The 16,043-nt window shown below is 41.4% G+C and overlaps 4 protein-coding genes and 1 non-coding gene across 6 annotated transcripts; 3 read left to right on the forward strand and 2 right to left on the reverse strand.

Annotated features, from left to right (window-relative positions):
• Positions 1–359: 359 nt before the first annotated feature.
• Positions 360–4,045, forward strand: upf3b (UPF3B regulator of nonsense mediated mRNA decay). Its single transcript, XM_037077715.1, has 10 exons — positions 360–748; positions 985–1,091; positions 1,183–1,289; positions 1,383–1,481; positions 1,726–1,836; positions 1,951–1,994; positions 2,088–2,276; positions 2,377–2,534; positions 2,620–2,935; positions 3,022–4,045. The coding sequence occupies exons 1-10, from the start codon at positions 638–640 to the stop codon at positions 3,148–3,150; spliced, it is 1,371 nt and encodes a 456-aa protein (XP_036933610.1). The 5' UTR covers positions 360–637; the 3' UTR covers positions 3,151–4,045.
• Positions 4,046–5,079: 1,034 nt separating this feature from the next.
• Positions 5,080–7,999, forward strand: rpl39 (ribosomal protein L39). Its single transcript, XM_037076055.1, has 3 exons — positions 5,080–5,220; positions 5,560–5,663; positions 7,779–7,999. Exons 1-3 carry the CDS (start codon positions 5,218–5,220, stop codon positions 7,825–7,827), a joined length of 156 nt encoding a protein of 51 aa, XP_036931950.1. The 5' UTR covers positions 5,080–5,217; the 3' UTR covers positions 7,828–7,999.
• LOC119008175 lies at positions 7,065–7,198 on the forward strand. Its single transcript, XR_005071355.1, has one exon. It is a non-coding gene; the product is annotated as a small nucleolar RNA SNORA69 (small nucleolar RNA).
• sowahd (sosondowah ankyrin repeat domain family d) lies at positions 7,812–12,938 on the reverse strand. Its single transcript, XM_037076052.1, has 2 exons — positions 11,370–12,938; positions 7,812–11,154 (listed from the first exon to the last, which is right to left on the reverse strand). The coding sequence occupies exon 2, from the start codon at positions 11,050–11,052 to the stop codon at positions 10,084–10,086; it is 969 nt and encodes a 322-aa protein (XP_036931947.1). The 5' UTR covers positions 11,053–11,154; positions 11,370–12,938; the 3' UTR covers positions 7,812–10,083.
• Positions 12,939–13,092: 154 nt separating this feature from the next.
• pttg1 (PTTG1 regulator of sister chromatid separation, securin) lies at positions 13,093–15,883 on the reverse strand. 2 transcript variants are annotated; one of them, XM_037076053.1, is made up of 6 exons: positions 15,729–15,883; positions 14,772–14,864; positions 14,520–14,659; positions 14,329–14,410; positions 13,887–14,048; positions 13,093–13,248 (listed from the first exon to the last, which is right to left on the reverse strand). In XM_037076053.1, the coding sequence occupies exons 2-6, from the start codon at positions 14,857–14,859 to the stop codon at positions 13,163–13,165; spliced, it is 558 nt and encodes a 185-aa protein (XP_036931948.1). In that variant the 5' UTR covers positions 14,860–14,864; positions 15,729–15,883; the 3' UTR covers positions 13,093–13,162. The 2 variants fall into 2 exon arrangements, with proteins under 2 accessions (XP_036931948.1, XP_036931949.1); XM_037076054.1 differs by having other exon boundaries at positions 15,695–15,737.
• Between the last annotated feature and the right edge of the window lie 160 nt (positions 15,884–16,043).

Below are 16,043 nucleotides of genomic sequence, written 5' to 3' on the forward strand. Positions count from 1 at the left end.
TACAAAAACTTGACTACCGTTCTGTCAAACTTTACTATACGTACTTTATATATTATTCTATATGTACCATTCATTATTTTGTTTTACGGCAACCGTTAAACAGAATATTTTATACAACACATTGATGTTTTAACAATGAAAGCGTGCTCGGCGGCAAATATGACTTGTAATTGCTACTTTAGATGAAATTCTTACCATAACACGAGTTACTGATTTGAACACCAACTAAGTGGTGTGACAAGTACAGTCACTTAAGAAATAAACTACTTAAAAATATTAACTTGAACTTACAAGCTTTTATTTTGATGGGCAAACATAAAAAAAAGGAAGTTTAGATGATCCAAAGGTCATATTTTTTCACAAAGAAAAGGGGAAAATAAAAGTTTCAGTCAAATAGGCAAACTGAAGACAATAACAAATAGACAAAACAAAAAACATTATTATTGATTATTATCATGGCGCAGGAGCTGTTGTCACCCACAGCGCCCCCCTCCGGTTGTAACGAAGAACTGCAGGTCCAACCGTCAGAGAGGAAGTTACGGTTAGCGTGAGCCTGTAGCTAGCTAACTTGCTAAAAAGTAAACAAGTCCGCGGGATGAGATGAAATCGAAGCCAGGGACCAAGTAGCGTTACAACAATGAAGGAAGACAAGGAAAACACTCGGCCCAAGGAGAGGAAGGTGGAAATAAAATGTGAAGATGCAGATAAAATGGAGAGGCCGAAAGAGAAGAAAGAGGCCATGACAAAGGTAAAACTTGCTAGCTACGTTAGCTTAGGCTGCTAATAGTTGTCACTTACAGATATTAGCACTTGCACAGTGTAACACGGTGTGTTCAGTCAGTTATAAAATACGTATTTTAGTTTAAAAATAAGTATAAACTGAAGTCAGGCATCGCTTCATTAACGCCGACTTGAAGTTAAAATCAGCCAGTTGTTGCTGCCTCCCAGCTAAAATATCTTAAACTGTCGATGATCTTGTTTTAGATTGTGATCAGACGATTACCACCAAGTCTGACCAAGGAGGAGCTGGAGGAGCAGTTACAGCCTCTCCCAGAGGTGGACTACCTGGAGTTTTTCTCCAACGACACCAGGTGAATTTATATAAAGACGTCTGATCATTTTAAAAAAAGATCTACCACTGACCCTCATTTTTAACCTGACATGAGTTTTCTCTCCATTCAGCCTCTATCCTCACCTCTTCGCGAGGGCTTACATAAACTTCAGAAACCAGGAGGATATAGTTCTCTTCAGGGATCGATTTGATGGATATGTGTTCATTGACAACAGAGGTATGAAGGGCATCAGTGCACAGTTAATACACCACAGAGTTGAGGATTGCTCAGATTGAGGCTTCACACTTGTCCGTTTGTTTTGTTAAACAGGACAGGAGTATCCAGCTGTGGTGGAGTTTGCACCTTTTCAAAAGACTGCCAAGAAAAGAAGCAAGAAGAAGGATGCAAAATGTGGAACCATTGTGGAAGGTAAAGATATTTACTGGTATTGCAGTTTGATGTGTGTGTATGAGAGTGAATATACCTGCATTTTGCTTCTTAAAACAGTCTGGTAAAATCCAGTCTCCTGGATTAATGCATGTGGTTGTCTCAGGACTCAATTTACCATAGGAATATGGTTTAGTCTAGTAAGAAGCCATAGAGAAGCAGTTTTGCCAGTATTACTATAAGCCGCAACATGTATTTATTTGTATGTTTACATAATTTCTGTCAGATCCTGAATACAAGAAGTTCCTTGAAAATTACAATGGGGATGAAGAGAAGTTGACATCAACACCCGAGACTCTGTTGGAAGAGCTTGAGGCCAAATCAAAGGAACTTGTAGGTAGGTAAACAGCCCATTTTCAATCAAAATTTTCCCCCTGAAACGTCATTGTGTACATTTTAAACATGACAATGCTGGAGTTATATATCAAACGTATTCTTTTCTCCCTCCAAGCTAAGAAAACAACTCCTCTATTGGACTTCCTGAAGAACAAACAGGTAAATAAGTTCTTTGGTACAACAGTGTGGTATTTAATGATATTATGCCTTGTGGTGAAGACTGGCCTCATGTCTTGTTTTAATGCTCTGCAGAGAATCAGGGAGGAAAAGAAAGAAGAGAGAAGAAGGAGGGAGCTGGAGCGCAAGCGTCTGCGTGACGAGGAGCGTCGTAAGTGGAGGGAGGAGGAGAGGAGGAAGCGTAAAGAGGCCGACAAGATGAAGAGACTCGAGAAGCCACTGGAGAAAGACAAGGACCAAGTTAAAGAAGAACCAAAAATTAAGGTTTGTGCTGCAGTGATTTAAAGCAGTGTCAAACAGTGTGACATTTAAAATATCTCGTTACGCTTATGTCTTGATTTTATTTTATTTTTTGACTGTGTAGCTCCTGAAGAAACCAGACAGAGGTGAAGATGCTGATTCTGAGAAGCCCAAAGAAAAAGCCAAGAAACCAGAGCGGCCAATCAAAGATGATCGATCCATGAGCAGTTCTGATCATAAGAGGCGTCCAAACATTGAAAATAAGGAAGATCGAGGAAGGAAGTGAGTTACTTTTGTACTTGTTTTTGGAAAAAACGTTGCTCAATCTGAACTGAATACTTCAACAAGATGTGTGCTTTCAACACAGAACGGACGATCATGGCCGGAAGGAGTTCCGGGAGCGTGACTCTGACCGTGACCGAGAGCGGGAGAAGGAGCGGCGGCAGAGAGAGAAGGAGCGTCTCAGGAGACAGGACGAAGAACGACGGAGAAGGCGAGAAAGGCAGGATGGAGAGAACTCGTACAGGAAGCGAGAGGTGGAAGGTAAAAAAGAAAAGGAGCGTGCCATGGAGCAGAAAAAGGGCGACCATGTTGGAGAATCCTCTCACTCGGAGAGGCCGGAGAAGACTGCCAAAGACCACAAGAAAGAGGAGAGTGCTAAAAGAGAGCGCCTGAGAAATAAGGTAATGATTCTATCCTTTCGAATCCTCCAGTTACTCTCTGAAGCCTTTTTAAGATAATTTCTAAGACTGTTACTTCTTTGCATCAGGACCGGCCTGCTATTCAGCTGTACCAGCCAGGAGCCAGAAGCCGCAATCGAGGTGGAGGCGAGTGCAACTCTGCCGATGGGAAGCCAGACACTGAGCAGGAGAAAGTGGCAGACAAAGGAGAAGATTGAGCAGATTTCTACTTTATGGCATTTTAAGTTTGGTGAGGCGAGGGGAGACAGGCCTGCGAGGCTCAGAGCGGCGATGTGGCGCCTCAGGGCGACGTTCACCGCAGCTCAAGCAGGGCTGCATCCAGCTCTCCCAGTCTCAGAGGCAGAGATGTGATTGTGGAGCCTCTTAGCGCCTGAATGTGACCCTCTTTAGTTTTATTTGTTAGGAAAGGTGAGAGTGACCTTTGGAAAGAGTTTGGCTGTCAGGCACATTAGGTGAAGCCAAAGCTTTCCAGGACCACGTGAACTTAAAGTGACCTTATTTCAGTATTGTTTCTCTGTTGTTCACACGGCAAACATCGGCTTTGAACATGTTCATACATATCACACACTTGAGGCATAAAGTCTATTCACAGGTGTTCAACCTCCCAGTTACTCAATATGTCAACGCTGCCAAGCTCATTCGTGTTGTTTCTGTCCTGAATGACATTTCTGCTGTTGAATGCCATTTTCAGTTGAAAGTGTTCGTATGGAAATCACCTCTGACTCTGCCTGGGGAGCTAGACAATCCAAATGTATGTAATTAAAACTTTTCAAGGTCTGTAACTGCAGAACAGTCGTAGTCTCACAGGCACAACGTGTGTTGAAGGACGTAGTCAGTTCTTGTTCTGACTGAGGAAAAATAGCCATTTTCTGACCAGACTGCCATGTGACAGCTCTGCCTGCATGCAGCCTTCAATCGGATCAGTGATCGACCTGTGGCCTTCCTCCTTTTCTAATAAAACAAAAAAAATCTCTCCCATAATTTGTTAATGTGTGATATACAAAACTGAATAAAGCATGAGAACACATCACTGCTGGTCACACTGACATACAGAAGCAGCTTTTGATGGAAATAAATGAGGTGTTTGTGAAAGTGTCTCTTTTCTCTTAGATAAGGTCTTCATTGTTTTTATTTTGTGTTTTCTTTTTCCTGACTTCACGGCTTTTGAGTAATTTCATAACACTGCAGTAATTTGGTTTTGTCTGCAGTTTTACAGCTGGATAAACCAAATAAACTATTGAAACTAGACTTTAATTTTTATCCCAGAACGGCTGAGACTGAGAATGGAACTTACTCCTGGGGCCCTGCTGACTTTATTAACTTTATTAGTAAATGTATCATCTGAGTATTAGACATGTCCACAAAATTACATAATGTTGTGTACATAAGTGGTGCATATTCCCTAGCTAATCTGCTATTAATACAATTTACCGAAAGTAATTGACACAAAGTAAACCTGGGCTTTTGGGGCCCTACAGAAGATTCATGAGTTTTTTAGTTTATTATCTAGATGATAATATCATCGGGTAAAAGGACTGAGTCAGAAAGGGACTTATATCCTGGGGATAAGTTCGTACACAAATGAAATTTCAGTCAATAACCATGTTTAGTGAAATTCAGTTTTAATGTCTGCTAAATGTGGAGCAAAACAGAGTTGCATTATTCACCTAAACATCTGAAGTGTATGGGACTTGTTTTGAAATGTAAAAAGTGCCAAGATCCCACAGTGGTTTGAATAGACACTATTTTAACCCTTTGTTGGGTTGAACTTTCCTTTTTGGGTGAATTCGACCTTTAAGAAATAAAATGTCATGAAAAAAAAAATTATCTGTCACAAATAAACACCTTACATTCAAAGCTACAAAAATAGTAGAACTGAATAATTGTCAGAAGTTGAAGCCCACATACAACTTGACTGTGTTAAATTGTTTTATTCTTTAACAAATACGCAGATGTTTAATATTGTCGCTGAGGGACAATTTTGAATTTAAGTATTGTTGTGTGGCTTCAGCAGTGTTACAGTTACAGTAGAATTTTTCTAAAAAAAAAAAATACTCAAATAAAGTACAAACAACTCAGAATTGTCTGTAAATACTCCACAGTATGTTAAATTGTGTATTTCCTCCCTATATAACTGGGATGGATGTGAACTCAACCCTCCGCGTGGTGTCGCTGTTTGCTGGACGCTCATTGGATAAAACAGCGACGTCACTTCCTTCTTTCTCTTCGACCACCGCCATAGTGGGGAAAGGACTGTGGACACAATGGTAAATACAAAATCTTTAAACATCCGTGTTTGTAGCCCCTCTACACCAGCTCCGACACATGGAGTGATTAATAAATATGTCTGCTGTGCCTCACAAATGTGAATGTTGAATTAAAAAAGGGAATATGAGCGGGTTAAAGCTGCTAATCGATGCTAGCCGGTATCAGCTCTGTGGCGCTGCGCATGTTAGCGGCAACTTCCTACATCGATGCTAACAGCTAGCTGACTCAGATTAACTGTGTAGAAGCTTGAATTATACTCGTTAGAAGATACACACACACCATGTTGGTGTGTAAATGTGTGTTGACACGTTGTTAATGGTGCTTTTTGTTGTTTCCAGTCGTCCCACAAGACTTTCAGGATCAAGCGCTTCCTCGCCAAGAAGCAGAAGCAGAACAGGCCCATCCCTCAGTGGATCAGAATGAAGACTGGCAACAAGATCAGGTCAGTTTTTATAGTTTGTGGATTTAATATACTGTGCATTATTAAAGGCTGAGGCTGCTGTGTACAGAAAGCATGCTGTCTATACATGAGACTTGGATAGAAAGTCAGCACTGAGTCTTTGCAACGTGCTTCTGTTGACACACAGATGCTAGCTTGTGCTGCTAGTCCTAGTTAGCATCAGGCAGCGTTTCAGTGTAGATTAAAAGTTAAACTGAGTGTTATAAGATTATTCACCTTCTTTTCAACCTGTAAAAAGTTTGTTGCAGCATCAAAAAGTTAAACTTTCCCTTTGATGTATTATTAATTAGTAAGAGAGACCATATTGATTAGTGTGATGCTATTTCTCTTAAGTCCAAACCCTGTGTGCTGCCAACCAAAAGCTTCCAGGACATTTTAATGGAAGCAGTGTTTTACATTACTGTTAAATAAAACATTATGCTCACTGCTTTTAAAGTGCACGTGCTCGTACACTACTCTAAATGAGTTGGGGATATCTTGGCGTTTCACTTTTTTTGGCATCAACTTTTATCTTTCACATGTAGAGCTTAAACATGCACCCATATCTCTGACTTATTCTGAGTAGCGAACATGCAGTGTCCCAGCTTTAATTACTGGATCCAGGCCTTGGGGAGTTGAAGTGCACAAGTTGAAGCACTTAAAACGTTTACCACAAAATAGAAGTTTACATAGCCGCTGTGTTTCAGTAGATTGGTTGTCTGTCCACTACAAGGCTGGTAGATGTAAATAAGACCCAGCAGTTACATTTGATGTTGCAGGATCATTTAATATTAAGAGCATTTTATTTTGGAGCCTAAAAAAAAGCACATTCCCAAATTTCTTGTAAAAACCAGAATCTTAAATCCTGGTGCATCCTGGTCTTTATGTGGAAGTTAAATTGACATCAAATCAAATGCACCGTGTAAAAATGTTCAATGCTGAATTAGTTGTATACATGGCTCACAGACACAACTGCCCAAGATCGTTATACATCAGCAGAGCGGTGATGAGCATTTATTTGCAACCAGTTTGTTAAGGCTGCGCAAATTGGCGCGAAGTAAATATACTGCACCTTATGTCTACACGGGTGCAAGTCTAAACTACAACTAGTGTTGCTAATGAAACAGTCTTGCAATAAATCCTGTAAAACTTACTTGCTGCAGGGTTACTGGGTAGGTGAAACACACAGGCAGTTTTGGCCAGCTTAATTTGAATAAGCAAATAAAATGTGCTGAAAGATGTAGACGATGGTTAAATCTTTGACTCAGAGTTTAATGTCTGTTTGTAATGGTTTTTTAAATTGCACTTCAGCCGTGCGTTTCATGTTGAGCTGTCTATCATTAAGTGCAGGGTTGCATGACTGGCTGACTAATGCAGGGCAGAAGCAGAAACTCCATGTCATGTAAAGCAGGTCTGCAATTGCAGCACTTCATTGCAGTAGAGTGCTGTCATTAACCCTGCTGAGAGCATCTTTCTGCTGCGGAGCTCGTTCTCCTGCTCGCCGCTGTGGTGACGAGGAGGCTCTGTAGCTGAACATTGCACCGTCCAAAATGCTGATCTGCCCGCTACATTGCTTTCCTGGAGGATTTCCCCGGTGGTGGTCTTTTCTGAAATAACCATGACCTGAAGCAATTCCCATAACTGTCAATGATTTGGAGCCAGTGGAAAAAGTATTATGGCTGGAATAGTTTCACCAGAGAAGGACTTTATTAGGTTTCTAAACATTTTTACGTTCACTAGAGTCTGATTACTGCAGTGACTTTAGTGATGGGTCAGTTTGTGGCTTTCAAAATCAGAACATTATCATGAGAATTTGCATTTTTCCAACTGAACCCTTGAACCTGACCTTCTCCAATTTGACTATATATTTGAATGAGGAGAAAGTAATCTGTGTTGTAGGTGAAGCAAGCTAATAACAGTAGCACAAGCTGGGGCTTTTTTCCTCTGACATTTATCCCCTCATCACTGAAGTTCTTTTCAGATGAACAGTTCGGTCACTTAATGAACATGGAAACCCCAGCTTGTAAATACTGCAGCTCAAGATAGAGAGCTGCTGTTAATCACCTAAAACAAATTGAATGTTCACTCCTGACACTTTTTATTTTGTTTAAATTTCAGGTACAACTCCAAGAGGAGACACTGGAGGAGGACTAAGCTTGGCCTGTAAACGTGAGGATCTGTGGATCCCAGCGTCCCTCCATCACAACATCTGCCAGGAAGTCCAGCTGCTGGGCCCGACCGCGGGGAGGGAGCCATGTTATCTGGAGCAGCAGTCGTTTTGTACAGATACTCTGGTTATGCTCATGTTTGACAATAAAAGATCTGTGATCAAACTTGAAGTGAAGCCGTGTGGCATTTTTATTTTCCCACAAAGTATAGCGGAGTGATATCCATTTACAGGCGCAGTGTTTTCTGAAGGGGCGGGGCAGCGCTGACTCTGCTCCGGAGGGAGGTGGGGGGGAGGTTTCCATCTCTTGACCGCACGGCAAACACTTCATGAAAGATTATGGTTATTTCTAGTTTTTCAAGGATTTGAGTTTGGTTTTGTTGCTTGTGCCAGAGACAGCAGTGCTATTCAAGAAGGCAAAAACCAGCAGTGAGACAAACCTAAGAAATATTGACTCAAAGTGCAAAAACCTTGGAAAAGTTTGTCGTGTCAGCAGTGGCTAATGTTTCAGCTGTTGACACAAGCAGAAGTGGGTCAGCAGCAAAAAATGTTTACAGAAAGTTCATCATACAGACGTGTGTGTTCATGAGACCCTTTTTAAAATGCAGCAGTGTGTTCTTTTGACTCTTAAGTACAATTTACAGCCTCAGTTATGAGCTGATTGGAAAGTAGTTTTTGGAAGGAAAGCAAAGATTTCTTCTGGCTTTTCCCTTTTTTGATTATCACTTTTAATCTTCATCTCATTCATTATGCCTCCTCGACATCAGTGGCTGTGAGCTGCACGAATGTTTCAGGTTGTTGTTCTCATTCTCAACGCAATATCTGAAGAACGCCTAAAATTTGGCACAAATATCCGCTTGGACTGGAGGCTGACCTCATCAGAGCGCATCACTGTGACTGCTTGAAACACAGTCAGGGTATCTGTAAACAATTTACATGATAACTACATTTTACACAAAGATGACGTGGGAACATTTTATATTTAAAAGATCACAGGTCAGCTTCACAATGACATAACGTTCTGCAAAAAGATTTTCTGGCCGGTAATAAAGGTTAAAGCTCAGGAACAGCAGCTGCACAGAGGTGGTGCCTCTAGTGTCTGCAAGTTAAATGCTCCTTTAGAAAATAAACTTAAAAAAAAAAACACTTAAAAGAACGATTTACATACAAAGTAGAAATATTCTCACTCAGGAAGTGGGTCAGCAGCAACAAACGTTTACAGATTAGTCATGTGCGTACATGTTTATTATTACAGTAAAGCTGATGTAAAATAAAGGATTTATTCAAGTGACAGTACTTGTATTCACTCCATCAGGACAGTGTGATCCTGGTGAGACGGCGCAGTCGCTCCAAACCTTTGGGCCTGATTTAGATTCATGGTGACCCTTCATACGGCCTCAGTGTGGACGTGAGTCATCAGCACTTTCCCTTCTGGTATCATTCGGCCTTGAGGATTTTACAATGAAAGTGTCAAGTATCAAGTAAGGCAAATATATTGTTTACCATCTCCCTCTGATTATCAGTTAATGCCCAGCTTTATGAATGATTTCTGCCTTTAACGTAAAGGTGCAGGATGTAGTTTTTGGGAAGACATTTTAGCCAGAAGAGAGAAATTTTCATTGCAGGATTTTATTTTACGCTGTAAAACCCAAATAATCAAACTGTCTTTGCTTTTAATGACTGAATAAACTGAACAAACAAACTAAGCCTCAAGAAAAACACAATTTATACTGTTTTACCTGTTTCAGTGTCCTGGGACCTTAATTTCCTCTAAGAACAACTTGTTTATTCAGTTATAGGAATAATAAATAGAGTTTGTATATGTTTCCTTGTCATATTGTAATTAACATTTCAGAGTTTCTGAATTGCACCTTTATGTTAAAAAAACAAAACAAACTGCAAATACTCTGAGAATTTTGGTCTGTTTCCATTATAAATCAACATGTTGTCAAGAAGTTCACCCACAGATGAAACTCCAGTCATCATCGTATCATCTCCGGTGCTGATGGAAAGTCTGGTGAAGGTTTCATAGTCCACAAATCAGTTCTGGAGAGCTCCGGGTTCTGGTCTGTCAGAGCACTGGACTGGATGATGACTGCATTTTCATAGTTGGGTGAACTTTTCCTTTAAATAAGAGCAAAGTGGGCTGCCGTGCTCTGGAATAAAACTGAGCTTCATGTGGACAATAAAACTGGAAAAAGCAGAATTATTCTCTCACTAACATGTTGACCTCAGTGTGAGTTCTGAAGGGATCTTTCAGCTTTTGTGTCCAAGAAGTGGAAACGTCGGCAGCATCTTCCTCAAAGAGCTGAACCTCCAGCTGCCGGCCCTCTTAGTCCGGCCGAAGGAGCTCACCTCACCTGTCTCTGCTCCGTCCAGCTCGTCTCCAGGTGCGCTCTCGGCCTCTGCGCTGCTGTTGTTGTTCGCGTTCCTGTTGACGTTTCGCGCACAGCCGCAGCTGTGCTCGTCGTCCCACGTCCCCAGCAGCTCCTTCATCTCCAGCGGGGCGTCTCCCTGCAGATACTGCCACGGCCGCCTCCCGTTGTAGTCCATGGCATCGGTGTTGGCCCCGAAGGCTCCGACCAGCAGCTTGATGACCATGTACTGCCGGTGCATGCTGGCGACGTGCAGCGGGGTGAGCCCGCCGCTGCCCCGCACGTTCACGTTCACCGGGATCCCCGCACTTTCCGCATAGCGCAGAACTTTGAGCAGAGTCTCGTCCCGGCCCCTCTTGGCCAGCCAGTGCAGGACCGAGTACCCGCTGATGAAATCCTTCCTGGTGAGCAGGTTCGGGTCCACGGAGATGAACTCCAGCAGGGTCTCGTAGCTTCCCTCCACCGCTGACAACATCCAGGCGTGCTCCATGGGGTACAGCGCCCAGCCCGCGTCCTGCTCCGAGGACACGCTGTGTGTGTGAGAGGACAGCACGCTGCTGAAGCCGCTGTGCGACGGGTCGCTCAGAAGCAGCTCCTTCAGGTACTTTTTACGCATAGCAGGTGTGAGGGAGCTCCTCTCCGGAGCCTCTCTCTGGAGCCCGGAGCTGTCACTGACCTCCAGCTGCCTCTGCAGCCGCGACCTACGCTGGAGCGCAGTGGGCACGACCTGCATGCCATATCTGGAGAGTCGCTCCACAACGGTGCCCTGTCTGGACGTCCCGCTGCCGTGGGCGTCGGTATCGCTGACAGCTGGTTCGGATCCAACATCATCCGATCTGCTCTCATACATTCTGCTCGGCTACTTCCCCTTTATTTAGACAACACCCCGCAGATACCAGTGTCAGATTATCAACTGGGAACGGTTTCCCCTGCACTCCTCTGGACTCATTCCCTGTGTCACGGGAGGGAAAAGTATATTTTTTATAAAAACACATCCACGTCTGGAAACATCTCGGAAATGCGTAAACGTTCAATTTAAGGCGTCTTAATGTGAAGAGGATAAGTTCCTCTTATTTGACAGCATGCTGAAATCAGCACAGTTCAACCCGTCCTCCCATAAAGACGAACTGTTAATGTTTGTTTCATCGCCACGCCGATGTTACTCACCTGTCCTGTGTCCGGAGCGCACACCGCCTCACGCACCCGCCGCACGATGACTCTCCCACGGTGCCGACTCGTTAACCGCTTCACTCCCTGTTAGATGTTTAAAAAGGCAAACCAGCAACACACGGCTCGTTACTTTCAGTTTTAAAGCAACTGAGCCACAGAGACAAGTCGAGACTCTTCCTTTCCTTTACAAGAGGAAATGAGACAAAGTTCACTCTAATCTCAGGCAAAACCAGTGACGGGAATCCTTCACATGTGACCACTGATGGACTTCAAAAGCAGGAAGTAACACTTCTCTCCTGATGTCTCCACAGCCTGAGGAAGAAGTGCTCAGACAGCAGTGAAGAAACACTGCATGACAGGAGTGAATCCTTCATGTGTCAACATAAAGGAAATGTACTGATTATGCAGAATAAGGACGGCTCCATTATACAGGATTATAAGTAATGTTGCATTAATATGTGTCACTTGAAGATGGTGCCTGTTTCCACCACTCTGGATTGACTGAAGTTTTTATTTTTCAGAGCCGATACTGATTATTAGTAATCAAGGGGACTGATAATGAATATTCAGAACTGATACACATACATCAAATGTAGAATAACTAGTGGAATGAAACTTTGCACAATTTTCTCAAGTGCTGTGCATAAAATACAATTTTGAAGCTTTTCTTTCTGCTACTTTATACTTGCACTCTGATGCTGTATTTATTTTGTCAACTGTGCATATTCAGATTATTCAGTGTTGATTGGCTATTTGCCTTTGACATAATGAAGCACAACACGCTTGACTGATGAAACAACTATGCATGCAGGTTGCTGAATCCTCATTGGGAAGAGGTTTGAAAAAAAAAAAATAAATAAATAAAAAAAAAAAATAAAAATGGACGTTTCCTTCTTCCAATGCTGAATTTGCCAGAACGTGCTGAAGAAGCATGTTTTGCCCCAAGTGTCTGTGGGGCAATAAACAGTTTGAAGGGAGCGCTGTCATTTTATTTGCCTTTTGACATATAACCAATCAGGTGGTGTTGTGGGGCAGAAGAGTGGTGGATACAGAGAGATTAAAAAAAAAAAAATCTGGAATTGGGCACAAAAACACTGATCTGTTCATGATGCTCAGTACTGGCCTTGGTAATCTGTTCATCCCTACTGGATAGCTTGTGAATATCCAGTCTGGGCTCAATAAAATCCATCTTGTAGTAGCAGCCAACAACCTTTCCACCCCCTGGTGTTCTGAGTGGTTTTATTGTTGGCGTTGCACAGAGAACTGGACCGTTTGTTTTCCTCAGATATGAACAGGGAAAAAAAACAAAACAAAACAACAAAACAGAACATGCAAGTTGATTAATTTGGTCTTCATAGAGATGACAGCAGACTGATATGATGCCAGGCTGCCAACCTGGCTGAATCCTCAATTAACCTTCCTTTCACCTGAAGAGTTCACAGATTGGTACCTTGCTTTGACTGTACAATCTAAAACAATTATCCAACATCACACCATGCAGTCAACATTTACCTCAAAACAATTAAACCTATAATAAGTCATGATACATTAGCATTTAACCTTAAACATGAACAAGTGACAAATATCAGACCAGTTATCAGATAAATGTAATAAAAGCTCAGCATTTCCTTCCGAAATGTAACAGGAAAGAAGTATTATGTTGTAGAAAATAGAAATATATAGATACAAATCCCAACTTAATGCAAACTGACAGAGCAAATAACAGCAGTAACAGATAAAAACTTTATTTCAGTAAAAACAGTGATAAAAAAAATATTAAAAAAAAAACATTAAAAGTCAGTAACAGACTCTGGGGGAAGTTCAATGGTCAGTTCATCAATGGTTTGAAGAAAGGCATCCAGCTCTGAGCAATAATCTGGAGAAGGTAATACAGAAGAGTTAATGATGCAGCAGGTTAATGACACCTGTAGTTAATGATACTCGTAGATTTGAATCTGTGCCCTGTACTTAGTGGCTACAGCTGCCAGACGTTCCTCACTGCTTATGGAGGGCTGGGCTGTTAAATCTGACCATCATTCATGTCAGATAAACATTTGATTCACTGAAACCATCAGTCTACATAACAGTGGTGGTCATTTTGTCTAAGATATGATGTGAGTCACAGGAATTCAGTGTTTGTGATCACAGCAAAGAAAAGTCATCAAGCGTTGCAGCACCATTAATGTGAAACACAGCTAGGGTGACAGTAAAGGTGGAGATATTGTATTAAATTACTTTGGTAAAAGTCACCCAGTCACATAGTAATTGAGTACAAATATCTGTATTAAGTGTACTTAATGAAATATACATTTTACAAATTTCTTTATGTCTTAGTAAGTGAACTTGTCAAGTATTTATAACGCCATCTGATTAATATATCCAAAAACAAATATATTTCCAAAATGTAAACTGAGGATGTCCTGACAGAAGTTCCACACACACACACACACTTAATCTAGTCTGCACTTTACTGCATTAAAAACACTGTCCAGTACTTAAGTGTTCATAACATACCTGTATGCTTTGGCATCTTTACAGGTGACAGATTTGGGAGAGGGTCCAGTGTTTCCAGGTCATCTTTAAAAAGATGTGGAACTTGTGGGAAAGAGGCCAGTCCAGGCAGAGCAAAGCCACTGAGAGGAATCAGATCTTCAGGAACACTGTATTTCTCAAACTCTGGAAGAATATACACCACAATCATGTTTTAAATGTTTTCTTCCTCAAACTGTGGGGGGAAAAATAAGACATCATAGGTGAAGGAGGCTTATACAGGTTGAGTTATTAATGTATTTCTCCTATGTGGCATACTCAGGGGAGCCTAAAAGGGCTCAAAGGAAGTTCACAGATGTAATGCTGCAGTGGGATTTACAAAGAAAACGTAATTTTCTAATTAAGCAAAATTTAACCTCCAAATTCTATACACAAAATATCGTCATACAGCTGATACCATAGTTACCTAGTGGGTCATAAGGGATGAGCTTCTCAATGTCTGGATATTCCTCCACTTTGGTCTGAGTAGCAAGCTTGACTTTGGTTTCCTGTGGGGAACAAAGGTCACATTAGTACATGTATAGTGTGAGGCACAAATCAAATAGGTCTAGATACAGCCAGATATTAGTTTCAGATTCAAGTGAGGTTTATTCAAACCTGTGGCTTCAGGAGTTTCTTCTCTTGTGCACCAACATCTGGGGTTGCGATTTGTTTGTTGACGGTACCAAAAGCCTTACGACCAGATGGCAGAGGAGTGTTAAAAGATTTGGCAATCATGGGAGATTTCAATAGTTTCTCTGGTAGGGGAAAAAAAACCCAAAAAAAACAAGAGAACAAGTTTATGCATATTTCAACATAGATCAGGAACAAAAAACAAAACACCGGAGAATAGCGTTGGTATTTCCATACCTGGAGCAGACTGAAGGCGCTGTCGCATCTTCAGAGTGGGTGGATGAAGGCGTGCGTTTTCTCGCTCTGCAAAGATTATGTTGGCCATTGTATCTGAAAACACAAGCCGACATTAGCAGTTGACACACATTACAATTACAGGGGTAACTGATGCATTCATTTTAGACTCGTCAGTCTAGTCAAATATTCTCCCTCCATGTCATCTCTTTTCTGTCATGTGATAGTGGTTTGGACAACTATGGATTTGTGCTGGATGAAAGACTTTGGGCTCTGGACATGGTTGGGCATTTTCACTTTTTCCTAACATTTTATTTAAAAAAGATTTTTTTTTTTACTAAGAATGTTAAAATCATTCAAATAAACCTAAGTTACATCCTCAAATATAGAGGGAAAGTTAATTTTTGGATCTTGAAAATAGTTTAACACAATACAAGCGTTTCTTCCTCTTAAAAAAACGTTTCCCCCAGCAGATCAGGCCATGTTAAATCAAAACAACTTCTAACAGCCACTATGACCGATAGCCAGCCTGTGACACTTAACATTATGACACAGTAAAACGCACTGCAACTAACAGCCAGTCTGGCAGAGCTACAGCACTTTTACAGTAGCAGCCATTACCGCATGCAGCCGGTCCTCTACTGACCAGCTACATCTCATCTTCCTGCACTTTCACACTTGTCTCAGTGTTTACTTAGTTAGCTTGCTAGCGCCATACTTCATCCGAGTTTTGATCTAAGTAGTGCAAGCAAAACTGAAATAAAACCCCATAAACTGCTGACTTTACGTTATCTTTCAGTTAAGCTAATTGAGACATATTAGCTAGCTAATTAGCTATTGGTGTATACTGTTAACGTCGCTGTAGCCGTGACACGTCTTCGTTTAGCGTTAGTTTAAACCCACTAACGTTAGTACAAATAGCTTACATTACTGACAGTCACTTTGATAAAGATGTATTACCGCTAATGTTGCCTCGGTCAGCTGTGATAAACGCTGCTGGTTGTTCTCCTGCTGTCAGTCCAGAAAGTTGTTATGGTCTGAAATTTGTTTCCGTGGGGTCGCGGCTCCTTTTTAAATTCACTGCCTTCATCTGATTGGTCGCCGTACGGCAGAAGCCTGGAATGGGCGTTTCCCTAAATATAATTATTTTTAAAAAATGTTTGTTTAACGTTGGATATAAAATTACAATACATATTAAAAATACAAGTTCAAATAAAATCCTACACATTTTTAAAAAATTATTCCCTGATTTTTTTTTTTTTAATCTAACGTTAG

This window comes from Acanthopagrus latus, chromosome 18 (genome assembly GCF_904848185.1).
Source record: "Acanthopagrus latus isolate v.2019 chromosome 18, fAcaLat1.1, whole genome shotgun sequence".
Classification (NCBI taxonomy): domain Eukaryota; kingdom Metazoa; phylum Chordata; class Actinopteri; order Spariformes; family Sparidae; genus Acanthopagrus; species Acanthopagrus latus.